Source organism: Vulpes vulpes, chromosome 7 (assembly GCF_048418805.1).
Source record: "Vulpes vulpes isolate BD-2025 chromosome 7, VulVul3, whole genome shotgun sequence".
NCBI lineage: Eukaryota > Metazoa > Chordata > Mammalia > Carnivora > Canidae > Vulpes > Vulpes vulpes.
In genome coordinates, this window is record NC_132786.1 from 51,846,934 (window position 1) to 51,871,911 (window position 24,978).

General features: G+C 40.2%; 1 protein-coding gene across 24 annotated transcripts in view; it reads right to left on the minus strand.

Annotated features, from left to right (window-relative positions):
* TENM3 (teneurin transmembrane protein 3) overlaps positions 1–24,978 on the minus strand; it is a 2,512,213-nt gene that overhangs the window by 52,886 nt on the left and 2,434,349 nt on the right. For all 24 annotated transcript variants that reach the window (XM_072763857.1, XM_072763858.1, XM_072763865.1 and 21 more), the window contains 5 exons: positions 12,472–12,688; positions 11,327–11,446; positions 10,506–10,767; positions 4,829–5,096; positions 3,332–3,475 (listed from right to left, as the gene is read on the minus strand). In XM_072763857.1, the coding sequence (XP_072619958.1) occupies positions 3,332–3,475; positions 4,829–5,096; positions 10,506–10,767; positions 11,327–11,446; positions 12,472–12,688 (1,011 nt within the window). The remainder of the gene's footprint in view (positions 1–3,331; positions 3,476–4,828; positions 5,097–10,505; positions 10,768–11,326; positions 11,447–12,471; positions 12,689–24,978) is intronic.

Genomic DNA, 24,978 nt, shown 5'->3' on the forward strand with positions numbered 1-24,978 from the left:
TGGATGGTCAGCTGTGATTGTCCCATCCATATTTCATGACACTCCTCAGTGTCATTATCTATATAAACCATCTGCTGCTTTGACTTTGGAGTTGTACGTATTATACACTTATTGAATGTTTTCTACTTCAAAGCAGTTCTTTAAGCCAATCGTTATACTTTTTCACAGATATACTGTTAAAAGAATCAGTGCATGAAAGTACAAACAGGAAACCCAGGAAAGTGTTTTTTCCTCCCACTTTGGGATAATTTTAAAGTGAAGAAGAGATCAGAATAATTACGTTCCTCTTATAGCACAGCACATTTTTAGGTGGATTCTATGATTACTTTTTAAATGCTTTTTGAGTGATGTAATAATCACAGAAAATTTACAAGAAGATATCAGGAAAGATAAAATAGGTTTATTGAAATTTAAGGAAAAATAACCCAAATAAGCCTGGATTCTCACAACATGTGAAAAGCCCTTTGCCTTGAATATTCAAAGAATACATTAATGATATCAAACAGATTCTTCTTTCTGTGGTTACATTATTTGACAATTAGGGAACTATATTTTCCTATAAGAGCCAGGTCTGTAAGTTTCACCGGAAGAATCCTACAAGCCAGCCTAGTGCTCTGCTGAAACTGATTTATTCAGTCATTACTTTAAACGACTGGTCCTTCATGATTCTCCTCTATTATGACAGAAGAGAAAGATGAAGATTAGAATATTTACTTCCACATTCCAGGCCTGCAAACACCTGTCACTGTCTTCATTTTGGCCTTCTCTTCTTTTTTAATACATTTCATAGTTCATCTACCTTGTCATGATTACAAATCACTTTGCTTATTCAATTAGACACATGTCACTTTGAGAAGCCACTACTTGTCAAATTGTTTTCAGATACAATTTGAAATCACAATCAGTTTTCCCTGTGAATTAGGTTACCTCGCTTTTTAAAACACTATATATTTTATAATTTATAGCATTTTTTTTTTTTGGAGGACAGAATTTTGGGTAGCCCAGTTTTTACTGATCTTTTAATGAAAGTGAACTATATATTATTCTGGTAGAGAAAGCATGTGTGTGTATTTTTATTATATATATATATATAGAATACCTACAAGTTTTTCAAATCCACCTGAATACTGTACTCAGTGTTGGGGATCATAATGGTATAATTCAACATTGTTATGATATGGGCTTTATGGTATGGGCTTTCTTGAAGTTTTTTGCTTGTAGACCCCCTACTGGTTCATAACCTTTTGGTGAAATGCTGGGGCTAATCAGTTATGAACTTTAACCTATATGCTCATGATAATAATATGCTCCTGGAGAAGACCCTTCGATTTGTTATAAAGAACTTCTGAAGGAATCTAGCAATATGTCAAATTGTGTGAAATATAATTTCACATAACTTTTTAAAAGATTTTATGTATATGAGAGAGAGAGACAGTGAGAGAAAGCATGAGTAGCAAGGAGGAGAGGGAGAAGCAGGCTCCCCACTCAGCAGAGACTGATCCCAGGACCCTGGGATCATGACCTGAGCCAAAGGCAGACTCTTAACCCACTGAGCCACCCAGGCACTCCAATTTCACATAACTTAATCAAGAGCAGCCATGAGCACATTTGGCACGTGGCTTGCATTTTGAAAGACTACAACTAAGCCTTGTGTTACTAGCATGACAGACCGAAATACCACTGCTTCAGACACCTCGGACGATTAGGGATAACATACGGAGCATCCTTCATGGTTGGATGCCTCATTTCTCCAAAGCGCGTGCTGCACATGGCACTAGCTATCGGCTCTGCTCCCAGCCTTCTGGGGTGCTAAGTGAATGGCAATCTTATGTCCAGGATACAGTTGGAACAGGGACAGAGCTCCACACTGCTGTAAAGCGGGAAAGGTATAGAGGGTTTTTCTGTTTTGTTTTTCCTCTTACTACTGATTTGTTCAGTACTATTTTCTTTTAGAGGGAAGGCACTGGCATTCTCAAGTACTGGGTTAAACACTACTTAGATTTAGTACATTTGAAAGTTTAAAATGGGGATGCCCGGGTGGCCCAGCAGTTTAGTGCCTTCCTTCGGCCCAGGCCGTGACCCTGGAGACTTGGGATTGAGTCCCACATCAGGCTCCCTGGATGGAGCCTGCTTCTCTCTCTGCCTGTGTCTCTGCCTCTCTCTCTCTCTCTCTGTGTCTCTCATGAATAAATGAATAAAATATATTTAAAAAATTAAAGTTTAAAATGCACCCTTTCCAGTTCCAACATTTTTTTCAAATAGAAAGGAACAAATATGAAAGTGACATTAATCTGAAAAAGTGACCATTACTCATAAACATTTAGCTGTATGACATGATCCATTCAAAATTTTGAACCTTCCAAAAATCTTTGCAAAGTCAAAGCTAGATGATTTGCCAAGACTGTGAAATATCCTTCTCTGGCTATTTGGAAAGGAAGTGTAGAGAGTTACTAGCATGATATGGTTTAGGACAGGTGGCTAAAGTAGTAAGTCACCTTAAGGTTTTGCTTTTCTAGAAAAGTACCTATAGATGATCTAAGATGTAGCCAGCATGTGGGCACAATGTTAGACACACAGTGAGGAGAACAGTTTGTTTAAAATAAATAATATTCCTTATGAGATTTAAGCATGTCAAATTTTATAAAATAATTTATGTCTATTTGTGAGATCCAAAATATGCACTTTCAGAGCATATTCATTTATAGTATAAGGTTTACTATAAGTAATTACTCTAAGTTCTTGCTTTTTTTTCCTCAGATTATTCATTTATTTTTTCCTAATATTTAAAAAATTAGGTGAGAGTATATGTAATTCAATTTGTGCAGAAGAACATTTTTTTTCTCACAATCTAAGAAGAACTGAAAAAAATCTACATGCTTAGAATAGTCACTTAAAGATTAAAATCTGCTAGAAATATTTTGGTAAAGTTACATGGATTTTTTTTTTTCTTTACTTTCAAAAAAGTTCCCCTCCCTCTACTTTTGATAAATCTTCCTAAAGCACTCTGGATCAAATCATGGACTTACTAGAGAATTAGATACTCCTAGATGAATCTGTGGTGAAGACTATCACATAGAGTACTTTATAATGTATCACCAAAATAATTTAAATGGGAGAAGTATTTTGGTGATGGATTTATGAATGATTCAAAGGCCACAAGAAGAATATTAGGTAGTTCTCACTTCAGACTTCTATAGTCTTCTTCTATAGTCTTTATAGTGCTTTATTTTTTTTTCTACTAATTCTAATCCTACAGCATGCTTAGGATAAAATGTTGCCACAACTGAATCAATTTGAAGGTAAGTGATATTAAGTGTGAACAAGATCTTACCATTCTGAACATCCAACACATGATGTTTATCTAATGTCCAACCACCCATGTTGGAAGCATCTAATTCATAGCCTTGCAAAATGGCAGTCCTCTTTTCCCACAGAGTCAAGTCCAGACACGACTCATATTCATATCCAACTGACACTGGAATCAAGAGAAATTACAGTTCAATTTCTCAACCACAGGCAGAAATGCAATTTATTCTATTATTTTGATAAAACTGCTTTTTTCCACAATTGTATTCTAAGACTGTATTTCCACTCGTTTATGTGTAGTTTACTTTTCTATGAGAAGATTTGACCACATAAAAGGTGTTTTTCAATGAAACAATCTTCAGTATTATTTTTCTGTTGATTTCATGGGAAACTAGTATTTTTTCCCCTCACACCACTTTTTCACAAGGGGTTCACAGCACAAAATGAAGACCAGATTGGGCACCTGGTTAAGTAATTAGATCAGATAAATCAGCCTCAGGTGGTGATCAGATGGTAACAAAAATAATATTTGCTATCTGAATAATTAGAGCTGTTTAGTTTCCAAGAGTATTAAATTGTGGAAAATATTTACGATAAGTAAGGTTCAATTCAGCAAAGAAGACAGTCTGATTACAACATTATGTTCACATGTTATTATCAGGACTGAACGAAAACATGAGCAGTAAATGACTATGAACAAATCACAAATGAAAAGCGTCCCAGTCACAATGAAACATGGGTTTTAAGATTTAGAACAAAGTAAAGGGAGAAGTGGCAATTATCTAGCTATTGCTAGATTATCTAGCTATTGACTGATCTGAATGAATTCAAGCCCAAGTTTATATTAACTTCAGAATAAAATGTCTATGATATTCTCAGGTAAAACCTAATGGAACCAAAAGCATCCATTAGTTTTTGCTGTTCTTGGCCTGATCGTGAAGCTCTAGCATATGTATCTCAACATGCCAATCTTCGATCTCACTGTGCCATCACTCAGTGAAACAACGGGCTTAACTGATGTTTTAAGAATGTCAGTCCGCTGAGTTGACTCCTGCTCAAAAGAGCTGAAATAATTTTTGGACATAAATATTGTCTGGATCCTTTTAAAAATCATTATGAGTTGAAACTACCCTAATTGTTAGATACAGAAAACATAAAAAAAAAGGATAAGGAAAACTAAGGAGATTAAAGTTAGAAAGAACAAAAAAAAATGCAAGAAGGAAGGAGAATAGTAAGGAAAAAGAACATGAAGGAAGGGATAGGACAACCTGGAATCTCATTCAGAACATTTTGGAACATATAATTTCAGCCAGAAAAGAAGGGATATTTGCTTCTCATCATATGGAATATATTCCCTTGTCCCATGGTAGGTCTCAATCAACCAGCTTATAACTCCCCAAGGCCAACCTTACTGCTTTCCTCTCTGTTTGTCCACAGATTACATGGTGACAATCAATTTCATGTTAGTTCTGACTTCAAGACAATTTTTTCTGGATGCAGAATAGACCAGTATAGAACTTACCAACAGCTTCCGATAGACCATAGACCTTCTGGTTATATGCATCTGTTTTATCCCATATAAAAGTATAGGCCAGGTTTGGCGAGGCAGGAAACCACTTCTGAAACAGTCTTCCTACCACAGCCACCATGAGGTGAACCTTCATTAAATTAAATGGTATGACGGACTGGGTCATGGTGATCTTAAGAACTGACTTATATCCTGCAGCTCTGGAGCTCAGGTAGGAAAGTTTCAAATCTGTTCCCGGAATTGTAGTTTCTTCATGGAGTACCTAGGTTTGAATAAAGCAGAAACTTCAAACTGTGATCACGGATAACTAGCTATTAGGTAAAACAGATTTAAAAGAACTGAATATTGCAACTAAAATAAGACACCAAAGAGTCACTAATCCCAAATACACATCTGAGTGGTTACTTTATTCAATAATTAAAAATAACTCTGCTGCCAGCCCAATTTTTTTCCTCCTAAAAGCTTCTTGTCATTCATTCTGAGTTAATCACACCTCAGGTGCTACTCCTCATACAGGAGACACAGTGACTGCTCCATCAGGCTGACATGCACTGACTTGTTGGCTCATAGTCACAGCCGATTCTCGCTAACCCATCTTTCACCCCTGTCGCCCTGGAGAATAAGAGCAGACATTTCTAAGATGGTTAGCTCAGAGCAGGGATGTGGTCCAGGCCAAAGATCTGGCCTACACCAGCTGGCTCATTTAGGGATTAAGCCCTTGCCTATGGCCTCGGCAGCTGACTGGTCACAGCCGAGAAAGATGGGAGTGATTAACAAAAAAGACCAATTCATTTGGATTAAATCGTAGTGAATTCTGTATCCATGTTGAAAGGCAACAGAACAACAGCATATTTGTCATAATTAGTTAAACACTGAGCTAGGACTCACCACTGATTTTTGATATGATGGTAGATGCAGTAATATTTCAGAGCTGCATAAATCCTCCCTGGGAGAACTAGTGTGTTATTGAACACACATGCAAGACACTCAATGCACACTTTTTGAATTGAAGCTGGACTGTAAAAAGTTAAAATAATGGCCTGCCTAAGAACAATCTCCTTTATAGATTTTAAAAAATCATATTCTTAGCCCCACAATTTATCCATCAATGTGACCAGGTCAACGAATACCAACAAATTTATACTGACGTACACCAAATATATTATGTCAAAACATTACTTATTTTGAAAAATATATTTTATGTGGTGTATAAGATCTTTCTAGACAGTGCAGATGCTAATAGCCAAGCTCCTACTAGTTGGGTTAACAATGGTAGCTCTTGATAGGTTTACTACAATACATATACTGCAAAGTGCAAGGCTATCTCTACTCAAGAATCTGCATCAGGAAGTCACTGTTTTGTCTTCTAAGAATTCAATAACATTCTCAAAGATTTCCTCATGTTGCCCTATTGAGATTCATTCTTCAGACATAAAGGATTATTTATTGTATCAGAAAAATCATAGCATAGCGATCCAGTGGTCAGTAGGATCCAGCTCCTCTGGCACAGAACAGTTAGGATTGATGCCCATCTGTCATCTCCAAATTATAATGACTTAAGTAGAACCCATGATAGTGAGGTTGTAGTGGTCAGTTTAAGTAAGTAGGACACAAGAATGGGTTGAGGAAACCTCCATTCTGGCCTGTGAGCCAATGTTGGCATCAAGAGTGATGCAATGCAGTACAGTGGAGTAAGAAGACATTGTTCTGCTCTCACAGCACCTATTTACCACAGGGAGTGGGGTTTCTTATCAAACATGCCCATTGATTTCAGCCATACACTGTCTCAAGCAAAACAGTTTATGGACATATAGAAACTTTCTAGAGTTCTGTTAGACTCGGGGAGAACATTACATTTAAGATTGACAGCACTTTTGTGTGGCTGTAGGCTACAGGGTGAATAATCTAAATACAACTCATTGTTCTTCCATCATTGGGGTGAAATATCAGTGGGTTCGCTTGAAAAATGGATTCCGTGACTCTTGAATGGCCCTGAAAATGTAAGTGATGGAACCCTAAGGCATATAATTTGTTTCCTCTTAATTTGTTTTCAAAATGATTTCTCACAAATCTGATAGGTTTTCTATATGTAATACAGTCTTTCATTAATTAAATATATACTCCCTGTGATCTGGTAGGGGCTGCTTCTCTAATTCAAAATATTACATGTTATTCCCAATTTTAATAACAGATTATTGTCTTTGTCATCATTAACCTACTTCCATGGAACAAATATCTGTAATTTTGTTCATTAAAACATGTGTTTCTCCTATGTAATTTAACTTGACCATGTTATTTTGCATTAGTGGGGAAAGTAAATCCAGCCAGAGTGGAAAAATAAACCATTAAGCTTATTTTTTGCCAGCTGCGTGATCTATAAGCCCCGTTCTTTAGCCCATTGAATATTCAGTTAGAAACTACAATTAAAAAATATAATGACATAAAAAAAGGCTTTCTTTGATTTTGTTGTTTTTGTTTTGTTTTATAAGTTGATAAATATTTTATAATAAATAAGGTTACATATTCAGTTAAAAAAAAAAGTACATCCTGTCAATTCTACCTTCCAAATCTTGGTCTAATCTGTTTCCTCTCCACTTCCACTGCCACTGTGAGTGTTGCACCCTCTCCATCTCAGTGCTGGATATGTATGGAAATACAACATTAGTCAGTTCACCAATTTATCTGTCTTCTTCTACCAATTACACATTTTGCCACTTGAGTTAGCTTTAGAGAAATCTGAAAAGATGCCATTGGCCCCCTGATTCCATATTGCCTAAAGAATTCAAAGTCTCCATTGTATGGTATTTGGGGCCATTCATAATTTGGCCCTAACCTTTTCTCTTATATGCCCTACGTTTAAGTAGTTCACCAGTTTTAATATGACATCATATGTTTTTACCACCATGTAGTGGCTCACACATTTTCTTCAGTCTGGAATATCCTTTCCCCACTTTGAAGGCCAACCTCAGTGATGCTTTTTTGGCTTCCTTAGGAATAGACCTCTCTTTCGAACTCTCAGACCTCTCAGACTTCTTCCTTTAAATCTTGATCACATTTAGAATGGTGGGAATCCATGTCTTATTATTCTTTTTATCTAGTAGAGTATCTCATACATAATAGGCTCTCAGTAAATTTCTACTAAATGTTTGCAGACTGTTTGATGGACGGGGGAAAAAAAAAACCCTTCATGTATTCCTACAATTGTTGACAACTTGAAATCCATTTCAATGACTCAGTTTGCTAAATATTTGCCACCTATAGACAGACAGACAGACAGACAGACACTGCTTCAAGGTTAAATCTATTTAAGGACTGGCTAAGAAATTCAGAGTTACTGCAAGATGGCCCCTGGGAAGGAAGTACTATGTTGCATAAGATTACAATGAATTTCCAAAAGCTTCAGCTCAAAGCTCAAAGCTGGCTTGGCTGTTATGCAGTAAATCGTTGACATGTCTCTTCTGCATTACATTTGCCTGTGAGAGTTCTTATCTGTTATCCTAGACCTTCTCAGCTTATCTCCTCTGCCCTCTAGCTGCACTCCCTCCCTAGGGGATCTCATCCTATGCTTGATGTTTATCTTTATCACTGATGACCCCAAGTTTACATTTTACTTCCATCTTCTCCCCTGGACTCCACTTCTTACCACTTCCACCTCAACTACCTTTGTCCAAGCCACCAGCATCTCTCCTACTACTGAGACTCTCTCCTACCTGGTCTCCTTTGTTGCAACATATGCCTAATATAGAACATTCTTAGCGTAGCAACTGTAGTGATCCTTTTAAGAAGGAAACGAGTAGGGGCACCTGGGTGGTTCAGTTGCTTAAGTGTTCATCTCTTGGTTTAGGCTCAGGTCATGATCTCAGGTTGTGGGATGGAGCCCTGCCTTGTTCAGCGAGGAGTCTGCTTGAGATTCTTTCCCCCTCCTCTAACCCTGCTCCCCCACATCAGATGAATACATAAAATCTTTTTAAAAAAAGAAGGAAATCAGTAACTGTTATTGTTTTACTTAAAAATTGCCAGCAGCTTCCAATTACTAAAAGTAGGAAGTCCTTATCCTTCCCATGGTCTTCAACGATTTGCGTGTCACCCCTTTACTCATGACACACCTGCTGGCCTCTTTGCCATTTTGTGAACAAGCCAAACATTCTCTTCCCTTGGAGCTTCTGCACTTGCTTCTTGTGCTAACTGGAATACCCTTTTATTTTTGGGCTTATTCTTTCACTTTCTTAAAATTTCAACTGAAATATCAACTTGTCAAAAAGATCTTCCTGGACCACACTTTATATCATCATACCTCCATCCATTAACTCTGTTTTAGATTTAAAAAATAAGTCTTATTCACAACCTGACATATATTTATACATTTGTTGTCTCTCTCCCCATTAGCTGGTAAACTCCTTGAGAACAGGCACTACATCTGATTGGCTTACTGCTTCATTCCATTCTCACAGTGCCTGGTGCAGAGAAGAACAAATATGACAAGCTGCTACGTGCTGCTGTATTTTATTTTATTTTTTTAAAAAGATTTTACTGTTTTGAGAGAAAGTGAGCATGAATGACGTGGGGTGCTATGGCAGAGGGAGAAAGAGAAGCAGACTCCCCACTGAGCATGGAACCTGATGCAGAGGCTTGATCCCAGGATTCTGGGATCATGACTTGAGCCAAAGGCAGACAAGTAACCGACTGAACCACCCAGGCATCCCTGTGCTGCTTTATTTTAAAGACCACATATTTTGGGGGTACCTAGATGGCTCGGTTTGTTAAGTGACCAACTCTTGATTTTGGCTCATGTCATGATCTTGAGGTTGTGGGATGGAGCCCCACAGCTCACTCCACGCTCAGCTGGGAGTCACCTTGAGAATCTCTCTTCTTCTCCCTTTGCCCCTCTCCCTTGTCTCTCTGTCTCTCAAATAAATAAATAAAACTTAAAAAAAATAAAGACTACATATTTTTACTTATTTATGAATAAAGTCCATTATTATTGCACCTAATGTCCTATCTTTAAGGCCTCAAAGTAATAATTGGAAACAAAGAGGAAGCAAAATGATCTCTAGATCTTTCAGTAGATAAAAGGAATAGCTATTGCTATGGCTATTCCTTATAGTTTTCTTTTCGTGGACGAGAATAGGCTTTACTATAAATTATTAGAACTTAGGACACAATACCAACTTCTCTTGATAAAATAAATATCTTGAGAAAATTAATGAACATTTGTTGCTAAAAATTATCTTTTTTGAAACACACTTTTGCTTATAATTAAACAGTAAGTCACTGAGAGTAATGACCATGTATAATAGTGCTTGTTTACCATGTCAAGCAGTATCAAAACCTTTTTCCAGTGATTGAGTGAATGAACAAAAGCATTGTTACCTGTTGAGTTTAAGATGTTTTTCTATTTGGCTACGACTAATAAATATATACAGATATAGTGTAGCTTGAACAAAAAAAGTAAAGTATTTTGAGTAGATCTTTAAGGAATAACTAGATATCCTACGACAGTATGACCTATTCTTACATGCACACATGCATATGTACCCTCCACATTCTATGTTTCAGTCTATAGAATTACTAAGGATAGCGCTGGAATTTTGCAATCTTTCTTGAAGGTTCTTTGGAAACCACATAAACTGAAGATGTTTCCTTAAAAGTGCTGCCTGCTAGAACACTCTACCTGTGTTTCGGGAATAATGGGGCTGTCTTCAGGAGAAGATCTGAAAAAGGTGGATAAAGGTGAAGACACGATGATGGGATTTGGCCTCACAAATCCACTCAGATCACAGCTGGGAATGTCATTCTCTTCCTTCTTCATGACTAGGGTATCCATCACATAGAAGACATTCCATGGAATCCACACGGTATGATACTGAGTGAGGAATGGGGAGCGTTCAAATACCAAAGTAAGAGAAGCACCGCCATTTGCCACCAAATCAAACCTAAGAAAAAACAAGATTACTTAGCTAGTTATCTGGATCCCATACAGCTTCCAACAATGCTCAGCTCCTCAAACATGCTTTATGAAGAAAACCAACTTTTCTCCCAACTTGTATATAATTTCAAACCTATTAAAATAATTATTCAACAAACACCCACACACCTTTTACTTAGATTTACCAATTTATTAACATTTTCCCAAATTTGCTTTATCTATCTACCCATCTACTCATTTTTTTTCAGAATAATCTGAGCTTAAGTGACAGATGTTACAGAATGTAACTTCTAAACATGTCGATGAATCTTCTAAAACAAAGAAAATTCTCCTACAAAACCACAACCATGTTATCATGTCTTGGCAAATGAAATCAACTTTCAAAGAACTACATGGGCATGTGACTTTATGTCTCTGCCACATGAGCTGTCACAGATTTCTGGAGTCTAAAAGTTGTTGCAGTTCTATATTAAAAGGGATAATAAAACATAATGGGTGATATAAGAATGCCTAGCTCTTATACTGAAAATATTTCAAACGGAGAGAGTGCAGTGGGAATGACTCACATTCCATCCTGGCGGGTAATAGTATATCCATATTCTGGGTAATGGAAAAACGAGACATTTACTCCAATAAGTGGAGTTCCATCAGCAGTTAGTACTTGGCCTCTGATGACGGATGCAAGGCTGTGGGAAAAGTAGAAGAATTAAAATGAACATTTGTCTTCTCAGGCCAACATTATCATGATTTAGAGATAATTCAACGTAAGGATAAAATAACACTGTCACACACACTCGCTATTCACAAAAAAAAGACCTGAAATAGTCCTGAGACAATGTCCCTTTTAATTAAATGTAATTCACATTCTCTAAATGCCTGGTGTTTACCCGGGGTTTTAATGTGTTGCAGTCTGGTTTTTGGAGAGGTATCAAGACCAATAACTTAGAGATGAATTTTTTAAAATTATAAATTGTGCTTTTTTCATAAGTCATATATCTGGTGCTTACATGAAGAAAAGTATACCTTCCAATTAATTCCAAGGCAATCCATAAATCTGCAGGGACCAAGAAGAACAAGATTTAAAGGGGCAATAAGGCACATTTGTGCAACAACTTTTAATCAACTGCTGGGTTTAACTGCATTAATGCTGTTAAATTACTGCAGAGCCAGGAGTTCTAGTGTAAATCATCTTCTTTTACTCAGTGAGACACAAGACACCTGCTTTCACTTACTGGTTTATTTTCAGGTCATTACTGCTCTGTAAAGCACCAGTCAAACAGCTTATGCAATCTTACTGCCATGCCGTTAGCAGTTCCATTACATTAATTCATAATTTATATTATTTAGCGAGCTCAGCTAAAAAAAAAAAAAAAGCTCACTTCTGTTTTGCCTTTTGGGGTCTTTTCACTGCGTCTTTTGAAACATTTCCAACTGTGCTAACAAAATCAACTAGTTAAATGAAGATTTATTGACTCCTTAATGGGATGTCCTGTTATGGCTCAGGTACTGAAATTGACAAAGTTTGTGAACTGTGTCAAAAATACTTGAAATGTGAAGTTTGGTGAGGTATTTGCCAAAAGAGGAAAAACTGCATTAGAAGAAAAAGCACTTTCCTCAAATTCACAGTCATCAGCAGTTCATATAAAGTGTATTTAACTATTGATAATATCACTACAAATCTATCTATGTAAGGAAAAAAAAATGCATTAACCTTTTATTGAAAGGACTTTCTCCAGGTATGACATGGGTGCTATCAGATCCTATAAGAAAACTGATTCGATCATAGAAGGATTTGGCAGCTTGCTGCGAGGGGGACTGTAAGCTTTGGCTGATGACATCCTGAGGATCAGGCAATCCGCGGCAGTAGGGTTGGTTTTGGCAGGAACTCTGTAAACAGCAATCAGGATCCATACAGTCAACGAGCCCATCTGCAGAGAGAAGTGGAAGCCAGTAAGAGAGTTCCTCTTGTTAATCGGTGATGAGCAACACGTTTTGTTTGTTGGTTCGTTTTCTTTCAGATCCAAGGAATCGCCGCCACCCCCCCCCCGCCCCCCATCTGAGAATAATTTCTACGAGGCACACTTTTTGGAAACATCAAATATTAATACAATACTTGCAGCCGCTTTCACGCAGAGTAAATGTTTGGATTGGAGATGGCTGATTCTGAGTAAGAAATAAAAAATGACTGATTAAAACAATCTATTAGCGTAGGAAGGACTACAGATTAGTTTTAAGAATAATTACTGAAGCCTTCTCTATTTTAGAGAAAACGCATAGGAGTTAACATAATGAGCATTACTGGTCAATGGATTGGGACCTACGTAGGGTGAAGGTCTAAAATTTGGGAAAGGGTCAGAAAATGAAAGTCTGTGAAGTGAAGCAAATACAAATCAACGTATAATGGTTGAGATCAGCCAATCGCCTTTCAAGGAAATAGCTTTCCCGAGGACGTTAAAGTGTGTTCCAAATAAAATTAAGGCATCTCTCAAATTTTACATAGAATCCTGAGCCCCTTGCATGCCTCTGCTAAAATGGAGATGTAACTTTAAAATGGCAAATGGAGGTGCCTGGGTGGCTGGGCTGGGTGATTGCCTTTAGGTCAGGTCATGGTCGGAGGGTCAAGCTTTGCATTGGGCTCCCCACTCAGCAGGGGTAGAGTCTGCTTCTCCTCCCTGCTTGTATTCTCTCTTTCTCAAATAAATAAAATCTAAAAAATTAAAATAAATAAAATGTGGCAAATGTAAGTGAGCCATAATATTGGAAATGATAAGAAGCCTATCACAAAAAACTTAACCGAAAGTGCTGGTGACCTTAAAAGTGTACCGGAGAGAAAGAGTTTGCTGGTGCCTCCTCCAGAACATCAAAAGAAAACCACATTCGGGGGAATCCCTGGGTGGCTCAGTGGTTTAGTGCCTGCCTTCGGCCCAGGACGTGATCCTGGAGTCCCAGGATCAAGTCCTGCATCAGGCTCCCTGCATGGAGCCTGCTTCTCCCTCTGCCTGTGTCTCTGCCTCTCTCTCTCTTGCTGTGTCTCTCGTGAATAAATAAATATAATCTTATAAAAAAAAGGAAACCACATTCAATGGCCTACGTATATTGTTTGAAACATATAAACCAACTCATTAGTGGACAAGAATGTCAGGTTATGATGATTTGGTGACAATATTCCTGAAGATCATTCTTTCCCTGGGCAGCTGACACATAAATTTTGAATGGCAGGCAAATGACATTTCTCAGTATAGATTAATAAAAACATTAGTTTCTGAGGACTTCAAATCATTTTTGGGAGATCGGACAAATGGTTTTAAAATCTTCAAACCCAAGTATCAGTGTGACCCTATTCTGAGAACTCAGTTGAAAATATCTAGTTGGCCTACATATTTTATTTACACAAGGGTTTTTGTTTTGTTTTTTAAATAACTTTTATTTAAGAGAAAACTGCACTAGCCATTTGTTTTGGCTTTAGGTCACTCTTATTAATAGAATATAAGTTTGCCCCTTCATTATCTGACAGCAAACTGAGACAAAAGGAAACAGACTAAATTGAGTTATGCTATCCAGTCTAAAAGTAGGTCAACAACACAGGTAAGGTCACAAACAAAAGGTGAGGGGTCCTGGATGAATGTCCTTAAATCATTTCGCCCACCTGAAGGAGAATGCAGTGAACACCTATGATTTCTCCTAACATTCACTTCTTCTTTGGGCAACAGCTCTACATTTCCATTTCTGTATCCATCCGTCCCCACTTCTAAGTCTGTGTGCATTTCCCCCTGAATGTTTGGTTCAGGAATGTCCATTCGACCTAACTTGTCTAACTGGAGTGAATTGCAGGTACTGTCTGCAGAGATTCCTCCTCCCTCTTCCCCTGAGGCTTGGAGCTGTAAGGCTGTGAGCTTGGGGTTGCTACCTCAATCCAGCTGCTTGCTACAGGAGAACCTGTCTCCCAAGACAGCCATTCAAGGGGCAGAGCCCAGAACTGGAGAGAAAAACAACAGGTCATCTTGGCATCTTCAGGGTTTTTGCAACAAGCCACATCTGAGCTCCCCAGCTTTTCAGTTGCGGAAGCCAAGCTATCATCTTCTACCTTACGCCTGTTTGGGTTAGATTTTCTGTCACTTAAAACTGAAAGAGACTTAATTTATCTAGAGACTGTAACTAAAAATCCCTACACTTTTCCCCTTGCTGTGAAAAGCAAGCTTAAAACATGAATAGTTGAATTAAATTTATGGTGTTGGACCCCTTTTACATTAATATTTTAATTTTTTTGTTACCATGATGAGTCAGAATTTCTGATAGGCAGATCTTCCCACATATTGTTTCCTTATGATAATTACATTTTTATGTAGGTGTCTGTTATTTTTTTTAAAAAATGTGTTAATTATTTGAAAGTGTGGTTTTATCCCTTTGGTAAAAATTTTAAATCATGTTTTAAGCAAATCAAATGAAACTGAGCTTTGAAACTTTATATAAATTTATCGAAATACTACTTTCTTAGCCAAAAGGCCATGAAGATCAAAAATGTCTAAATATTTCTCCATATTTCTGGAAGGAAGATAAAACTATGCTATAAGCTTACTTTTCACGAAGATATAATAATACAATATATTGTCTATTTTTTCTACCTCTTTCAAAGAAATAGAAGCAGTTATTAAAGATTCAGCTTTTTAAAGTAGTAGACTATTGAACTATTGCCCCAATACCAAAGGAAACCAATTAAAAAAATAAAATCCTTTCAATAACAATTCATGATTCTGTATTGAGACTATAAGGAATCCTTAATTATGTATTTTATGATATACTTAAGAGTTCTCACTCCGTGGCTTTTGAATGGGTGTGTATATGCTTGGGAGAATCATTTAACACAAATATTTTATATTCCTGCAGGGTTTTCCCTTACATTCATTCTTCAACCTAAATAGAAACTACCCACACTAGAGAAAGTACTTCCAATTATTGTATTTTATCTCCATTAGTCTTGTAAATTAAAGGTTAAATGCCCGGCGTCCTCTCCTCCCCCACACTACTCCGGTATCTTCCTTTAGGCAATATATGGTACAAGTTGCCAAACAGGAATGCTCAAATTTAGTCATTCATCTTTGTCAGTTTATAAAAAGCAAATGTACATCTGGCATGTAGTCTGCAGGTCATAAAACTGCATGAGATTGACACCTTCTGAACTAATCAGTTGGAAATGCATTTTTACAAGCCTCTCTGCTAACATCAATCAGAGAAAGAATCTCATTTTCAATAGCCAAGATGCAGGGACATACAGTTTGTTATTTTTCTGCAGAGTTTATCAGTAACTTGCCCAAGCAAGTGACGGATGGTTATGAATCCGGCTCTCTATAACTTGGGAGAACATTTTTCATTCTTTGTACTTATATAGCTGGGGCTATCTAGTACAAGTAAGTTGATTATCCGCTTGTCCAAATGTAGACTGTAGTAAAATTGTCTTTGTGGAATAGCTTCTCAAAATCATTGAGTTTCCTTTTAGTATTGGGAATATTAGGTTGGCTTAAATTTATATTGGTGTACACATCATATCTAATAGAATTAATCATAAAAAAATCTAAAGATTACATCAGAAATGCTCAAAACCTAATGAAAAACAACTTCGAAGATCAGTAAAGGGCCTTTCTTCCTTTGCAATTTCTTTGATGTAAAGCAGATAATTTAGTTTGTGCTTCTGACCACTCAATCCTGAACATTATGGCTGTAGTTATTATTTTAAAACATGTTCTCTTTTTACCTTAGGCTTTCCCTGGACTATAACAGTGGTTGGCAAACTTACTTTGCAAAGGGCCAGATAGTAAGTGATTTAGGCATGCAAAGGGCCATGCCGTCTCTGTTGCAACTGTTCGATGCCACCTTTACAGCGTGAAAGCAGCTGTGGACATTATGGAAATGAATAGGTGTGTTCCAATAAAACTTTATTTACAAAAACAGTCTTTGGCCAAGAGGTCATAGCTTGCCAGCCTCTGGTCTTGCTTTAATGTTTCTACCCTGCCTATTCCCTTGTATTCTTCAAATCATTCTTGACGTTGTTTCCGGCAAATTTAGACCATGCATATTTTGCCAGATTTACATGAAAACTTCTGACGCCAGGTCTTTCCCTAGGTTACCCCTATGCTGGCTTTGATCTGCTTGTCAAAACTCACTTTCTTCTTTCAAGTAGCTATGGATACCTGAACCTGTTTTTCAAAGCCTTGATTTAATGACTGGATAAAAAGTCATAAATTTCCCTTTAATGAATTTTCTTTTTTATTCAAAAGATAATTAATGTCTACTCCCCTACCCCACAGTATTTGGAAGCTCCCTTCCCCTATTCCAAGTTAGAGGTAGAGATAGAAATTCTGATGGAATAATTTATTTGTAGACTCCAGAATTCTCAAAGTGTATAAAACCTTTCATTACTTTTTAAAGTCACCGTTCTGTGATATGCATGAAATTAATTTATGACTGAATTGGAATCATGTTTAGGTTTCTGACTATTCTTGTTTGTTTGTGTGTGTGTGTGTGTGTGTGTATGTGTGTGTGTGTGTGTGTGTGTGTGTCCATCAGTGGTCTCTTTGTAGGTTTGGTGTCTATGCTCACATATGTCTCTAGGCTGATAATTCTTCAGCACTTCAAATCCACAAACTGCCTTCTAGATATTTCCATTTGGATATTATGTAAGGTAATATCTAAAAACTTAGTGGGTCTAAAACACAAGATATCTAATCTTCTCTAAATATGCTGTTTTCTTCTGTATTTCCTACTTCAATGAATGGTTCTACAACCCACCCATCCAGTCTCTCAAAGCAGTAACCTGAGTGTCATCCTTGACTCCTCTTCTCCCTTCCTTTTTCTCTGCACTCCATCAATTACCAGGTTTTCTTTTCTTCACCCCAAATATTTATTGAGTTTTTCTCTTTCCATTTCACTGAAACTGCCCTTCAGGCCACCATGGTCACCTCTTAACGAGGTCTCCACAACAGTCTGGTTTCCTGGGTTCCAGTCTTGTCCCAACTATTCATCCTCTATACTTCTGACAAAGTCATTTTGCAGAAATCAGGTCTGATAACTTCACTTCTCTAGTTAAAAAAAAGTCCTTTATTTGGCCTCTACTGCCTTCTGAGTAGTTAGAACTCCTTACCATGGTTTCAAAAACCTTTCATCATTATTGTTTCCTCTACCTGGAGACCTCTGACCTGCTCTCTAGCCCCCTACTCCCTGGACCCCCAGCTGTTCCCCTCCATTCCTTCAGCCAGCAGCTCAGGCAATGGCTCATGCTGCTCCTTCAGAGCTGAGTTCATCACTGTGTCCCCAATATCTAGTACACTTCTTGGCACCAAGTCAGCATACAATGTAATGTATTTGATGAAGGAATGGAAGAATGGATTCAGTTTCTAGAGATAATTAGATTGAAACAGATCAAAATGATGTCTTAAAGGTACAGTGGAGACAGTCTCTTGGTTTTCTTTTCTTACCCTTCTCCAACTCTCAGTATTATGCTCATTCATGAAGGAGGAGAACTATGCACACCAAACTGTTGACAGCGGTTAACTCTTTTGACAACAAGAATGTTCTATTTGTTTCCTGTGGCTACTATGACTAGCTCTCACCATTAACGCCAAAGTTCTTGAGGTAGAGACAATGTCTAACAAGGAGACCTGTTTCTGAAGAGGTCCTGTGCACTGCCCATTTCTGAAACCTGAAGTCGCAGTGACTGGCATTGGCTGTAAAATACTTCGAGCTCCAAGCCTGCGTGGCTCTCACTTTTCTCTCCCTCTAAGCCTTATTCAAATCTAGTGGTGAAATCCCATGTTCCTTGCACTTGATTGGGAAGCTACTGGGGTGCTTTGCTTCCGAGAGCACAAGCTGGACTTCTCTTTCCTTGAAGGCAATTTACATTGCTCTAAAAACTGTGCAAAGGGGTTCAGAAGAACCCAAGTCTCACCCCAAAAGTGGGAGTCAGTGTTTCACATTCATAGTAATTTTTCCCTCAGATCATGATCTACCAGAAAAATATATCTTAACCCTCTGAGAGTCTGCATGCCACGCTTGTGTTTCCATGATATACACTTCTCCCTTTTCAAAAGTCATTCTCCCCACCCTTTCTTCCCAGGTCTGTTACTCTCTATCTTCTTTATTTAAATATTACCTTAATATGTGTTTGGAGAAGACATTAGTCCCATCTTCCGGCTAGAACTTTTTAAGAACCTATTTTCAAACATTTCCTTATTTTCATCTGGTAATCTCCAAACTTAGATGGCCCCCGCCCACTCACAACACTCATCCTGCTGCTTACATTAACATTTCATTCATTTTTCCACTTCTGGTTTTTACTGCTAGCGCACTCCCACTGCTTCTTGCAGTCTGAACCTTCTGTTTGTATTCTTTAGCCCCCCACCCCCGCCGCCTGACTGTTTTTATCTTTCTGATTTCTGAATAACCTCAACTGAATTGTGCTTTTCCTCTCCATTATCATCAGCCTCCACTAAAAAAAAAAAAAAAAAAAAAGCCTGTTCTAGGTACATCTTCCTGACATATCCCCACAAAATAATATTTCTGAGAGACAAAAAAATAACTCTACCTACTTACAAGTAAGATGTATCACACTCCTGGCATCATATTTTGGCATGCCACGATTCTTGCATAAAGGATAGTATTTTTGTGTCCTCAACCACCTACTCTCTAAGAGAGGGCTTGGGTCCCATGCCTTAAGAACCCCCAGGGGAGCTATCCACTGGAGGACCATACATGGATGAAAGATGTCAAAAGAAACTCTAACTAGAACAGTGAGAACATGGTAACAACTGATAACGTATTTTGGAGAAATCCTCTTGTCTACTTATTTATTTGTTAATTTTTATTTTTTTATTTTTTATTTTTTTTTAATTTTTATTTTTTTTAAGGAAGCTCCATGCCCACTGTGGAGCCCAACACAGGGTTTGGTCTCACAACCCTGAGGGATCAAGACCTGAGCTGAGATCAAGAGTCAGATGCTCAACTGACTGAGCTTTAACCAGGCGCCCCAAGAAACTGTTTTGTTAATAAGTATCTTGAGTTGCTATAAAGGTAAATTACCTCTGGCAAGCTTTTGCATTTCGCTGCTTGCATAGTGGGGCTACCATATGGGGAGCTATTTACAATGACAAAACTCTCTACTGAATGAGATTCTCAGGGGGTATGCTAGGCAAAAACAACGATGCTTATAAAAATATGTAGGGAGGTGGGTGGGGGGGTGGGGGTGACTGGGTGACCGGCACTGAGGGGGGCACTTGATGGGATGAGCACTGGGTGTTATTCTATATGTTGGCAAATTGAACACCAATAAAAAATAAATTTATTAAAAAAATATGTAGGGAGAACTGGAGAGGGCCTTGCCAACCTGGGGCATGGAAGGCATATTGAGGTTCGGCACTGGTTTTCTTGTTCTCATGTGAGGCGGCTATAATTCTTGGGGAGAAAAGAAGATAAAGAATAAAGGAGTTCCTCCTGAGAGTACAGAAGTCTATGAGCTACATGAAATAGTACAGGGGTATATGCCCTGGTTACACTAAAACTAAATGCTGCGGGCAGCTATTAATATTCCTAGAGTGGAATCTGTTTTTCTGCCTATCCAGCATCCATCCACCTCTTTCTTCTGGTGAAAGAATTTCAATTTTTCTTTGGGCAGGGGACAGAATTCAGGCCGATGAGGGTCCGGCTCAGACCCAGGCCTCATGTAACCATTTGATAAAGGCTGTCTCCTTGCACTGGGTTATTATGCTGTGCAATGTAAACCCAGCACTGCTGGGGGTCATTCTGAGGAAGAGACCATCAGAGAACGGTGCCAATGTGGAATAAAGCAGAGTTGACAGATGAATTAACCCAGGTTTCTGTTCCCATTGTTTAAACACCTCGGTGCTGCTATCTCTGAGTTTTTCAGTTATATAAGCTAATAAGTTTTCCTTTTTTTTAAAGCTTAAGACCCTTTGAGTGGAATTTCTATCACGTACAACCCCAGAGTCTTTTCCTGGTGAGAATAACAAATGCCAGGGATATCCTCGTGGAGGGGTAGCAGAAGCCTGAGACAGACGGGGCCATTTTCAGAAGCTGACTAAAGGAGACGCTCAAGTAGCTAACAGAATGAGGCAGAACAGCCTCACGGTGTGACACTCCAGTCCCCATCACCCTGCACTTAGTGGTGACCAGTTCCCAGCTCTTTACCTGGCTTTTCTCTGATCTTAGTAACTTCACTGTCAGATGGAGTTCTGGAATATGAATGGGAAATGGCTCAGCCCAGAGGGAGGCTTTGTAGGTGAAGAAAGAGTTGAAGAAGAAATATTTATAAGCCAAGGCTAGGCATGCACTGCTGATTCTTTGCTCTGAAAGCTTTCTCAACTAGGGCAGGATACAGTGTGGTTGCTCCCAAAGTGTCTATACACGCTCTGTTAGGAGATGTTAAACACAATTACCTGGTCCAGTGACCATTCATTTCTCACTTCCACTGTGTGATTTAAAAATCTTCTATTCTTTTGCCTGCCTTTGTCCAGATCATCTGTTCCAACAGTCTCCGTTTGACACCCCGAGCTAGATTTGAGAAGCGGTTTGGGGAGGCACCTGGTTGATGCCAAACAGACTGGGGATCTTTGTCAGGGCCTTTACTGTGGGTAAAAGACTGCCCTTATTTCTGAAATGCTGGCGGTCCTGAGTGCAGGACAGGTGTTTATTTGAGGGCTAAAGAAGCAGGGTCCAACTGAACAAGACATTTATTTCTTACGAATGTGTGGGTGTTGAGGGAGGGGCTACAGATAAATTCCTCCCATCCATTTTACTGGTAGTCTGTTTCTTAAAGAAGAATCTCTTAAAGAATTCTCTCATAAGACTGCCTTTTCTTACACACTTTAGAGACATAGAAAAGTGGGGCCCCACAGGCAAAGAGGAACAGTGATTTAGTGAGATTTAGATTTCGAGGATCTAGAGTCTTAGACCATGGAGATGGAGCAAGATGGATTTGGTAAAGAAAAATAGAGGGGAAGAAAGATTCTTGGTCTAAGAAATAAATATGACTATTTCCCCAACTGTGTTGTCACTTCTAAAATCTTTTAATGTATTTTCTTCAGTTCTGGGGATAGTAAGCAGCCTTTTTTGTTCTTTAATTTTTTTCTATTGTCTTTAAAAAAGATCATATTGTACAATGTTGCTCAGTCTGGACTAGTGGCTACATCTATGACATGCTAGTTAGGGCCAAATCAACCTCTTCATTTGTTTTTCCTCCTTAATAAGTTAAACTGCTTGGCTACTTTCTGGCTAATTTGCCATTTGACATCGGACGTACTCTGAACAATGGATCTCAATCAGCACAAGCGAGCATATGTCATGAAATCTCAGGTACGGTACTATTTTAAACATTCGGCTCTACTGACCTCATATAACAATAATGATCTCCTTAATGGCCAGATGATGTGCCCTGATTTGGGGTTTGATGTGGAAAATATGGTCTCTATTCACACAGTCCATGCTTAAGTTCAAATAATCCTCTGGCTTAGGTTATAAGGCACCCGGGTGATGATTTCAGGGTATAATAAAGCTGGCACTGAGATTCCTTCTCAGAAGATCAACAAAATTAGGTTAGGGACAGGAATACAAATTATAGGAGATAAGTAAAGAATCCACAGGAGGTCTTCTATCGGCTCAGATTTCCCCTTGGAGAGGGAAGCCTAGAGATAGCGTAGTTTCATGCTAATAAGAATAAACAAAGGGGGAACAGGCCAATTCACAGCTGATAAATTTTGAGGTAAGGGAAAAAAACCTCCTTGGCTGATAACAACACTAAAGAGTTGATTAGACCCTAAATTACTCAGCCATGTCTCTGCAGACCTGGCCCTGCAGTTCGCTTCCCTCTGAGAAGAGTTTGTAACCTCCTCAATGTAATCTCTTTTTAGAAGACAAAATCTGGAATATACAATCAAGGAGGGAAAGCAGCTCTCCTTCCTCCCTGGGCAATAGAAAACAATGGGGCAGCACAGAGGAGAGCTGCCATCTGGGCTGCGGTCTGGGACGATTATCGCTGCCATTTCCACAAAGCGCAGGGTGAAGGCAGGTCGAGGTGACAAGGAGTCCTGAGCACGGTGGCTCTGGGGCTCAGGACCCCCGCAGCCAGCAGGAGCAAGAGGAAAAGCAGCTGTGGCTCAAATCTGTGGCTCAGGTTTCTTGACATCCCAGGTTAAAAAAAAAAAAAAAAAAAGGAAAATGGAACAGTTTGCTAGAAGCTAAAAGTGAAGAAGGGCAGCGCGTTGCCCAGAAGAGGAGACACAAACATTAGGTTGGAGAATGGACAGCAGGTGCAGGCTGGAGCGCGAGTGCGCCTGCGTGTGCCAGTCTGTGTAGGAGATGTGCGTGCGCGCCTCGTAGGACGTGTGTTATGTGTGCGCTTGTGCATTGGGGAGTGGAAGTGCTCATGGGGTGTGTGCGCGCTTGTGCGTTGGCGAGTGGATGCGCTCGTGGGGGTGTGTGCGCGCTTGTGCGTTGGGCAGTGGATGCGCTCGTGGGGGTGTGTGCGCGCTTGTGCGTTGGGCAGTGGATGCGCTCGTGGGGGTGTGTGCGCGCGTGTGCGTTGGGCAGTGGATGCGCTCGTGGGGGTGTGTGTGCGCTTGTGCGTTGGGCAGTGGATGCGCTCGTGGGGGTGTGTGCGCGCTTGTGCGTTGGGGAGTGGATGCGCTCGTGGGGGTGTGTGCGCGCTTGTGCGTTGGGCAGTGGATGCGCTCGTGGGGGTGTGTGCGCGCTTGTGCGTTGGGGAGCGGATGCGCTCGTGGGGTGTGTGCGCGCTTGTGCGTTGGGCAGTGGATGCGCTCGTGGGGGTGTGTGCGCGCTTGTGCGTTGGGCAGTGGATGCGCTCGTGGGGGTGTGTGCGCGCTTGTGCGTTGGGCAGTGGATGCGCTCGTGGGGGTGTGTGTGCGCGTGTGCGTTGGGCAGTGGATGCGCTCGTGGGGGTGTGTGCGCGCGTGTGCGTTGGGGAGCGGATGCGCTCGTGGGGGTGTGTGCGCGCGTGTGCATTGGGCAGTGGATGCGGGGAGGTTGAGGCAACCAAGCAGCGTTGGTTGTCACGCTGCTTCCCTGAGGACAGTAGTGAGGTCTCCTCCACGTGGGAAGGGAAAGGGCGTTCATCTTCCCGGCGCCTCCGGGAACTGCAGCCAAGCCGCGACGGAAGCTGAAGGGAGGCGGAGGAGCAGCAGCCTACTGCGGGCCCCTGGCCGGGCGGTGCGCTCCTTCCTTACCCAGCCTCTCCCTTTGTGCCCATGTCACGGATGAAGCGACTGCGAGGTCACAGCGGCACGGGGCAGGGTGAGGACCTGCACTCTTCACCTCCGCCGTCCTGCTCTTGGGGGCATGGCCCAGGAGCAGGTGCAAAGGGGAGGACGGGCAAACACCCCTAATGACAGCCCCGATGGCTGGAGGGGCCCAGACGGAATCCGAGCCGCTTCCAAAGACTCAGTCCCAGGGGCACCAGGGGGGCTCCGCGGTGGAGCGCCTGCCTTGGGCCCAGGCCATGACTCCGGGGTCCCAGGATCGAGTCCCGCATCGGGGCCCCGCACAGAGCCTGCATCTCCCTCTCCCTCTGCCCCTGGTCTCTCTCTCAAATAAACAAAATTTCATAAATGACTAGACAAACCCCTAGGGGAGGGGCGCCCGGGGGGCTCCGCGGTGGAGCGCCTGCCTTGGGTCTAGGCCGTGACCCCGGGGTCCCGGGATCAGTCCCGCATCGGGCTCCCTGCAGGGAGCCTGCCTCTCCCTCTGCCTATGTGTCTCTGCCTCTTTCTCCATCTCTCATGAATAAATAAATAAAACCTTAAAAACAAACAAAAAACTCAATCCTAAAGGTATGCCAAGACTGAGAGGCTGTCAGGGGCCCCCATTTCATCACCGGAGAAGTAATCACCAGCTCTCACTCTTGATCCTCTGAAATGAAAATGTGCACAACAGGGGAAAGAATTACTCCTGAACCAAGGGCCTACACGGGGTGGAAGACCATAGTCCTTTAGCAGGTTGTGAAGTTTAGGATAAATGGACACTGGGGAGTACAGCTTCAAGGAGGCTGCTTTCTTTCTCTTTTTCTTTTTTTTTTTTTTCCATCCATGCCTTTCATCAGAAGAGCTTGGGAAATGCCCTGCATCTTTTGGAAATGTTTAGTTCTCAAAATACTGCTTTAGAGCTCCCCATTCACAGGGCTGCATATACCATGATGAGGAGA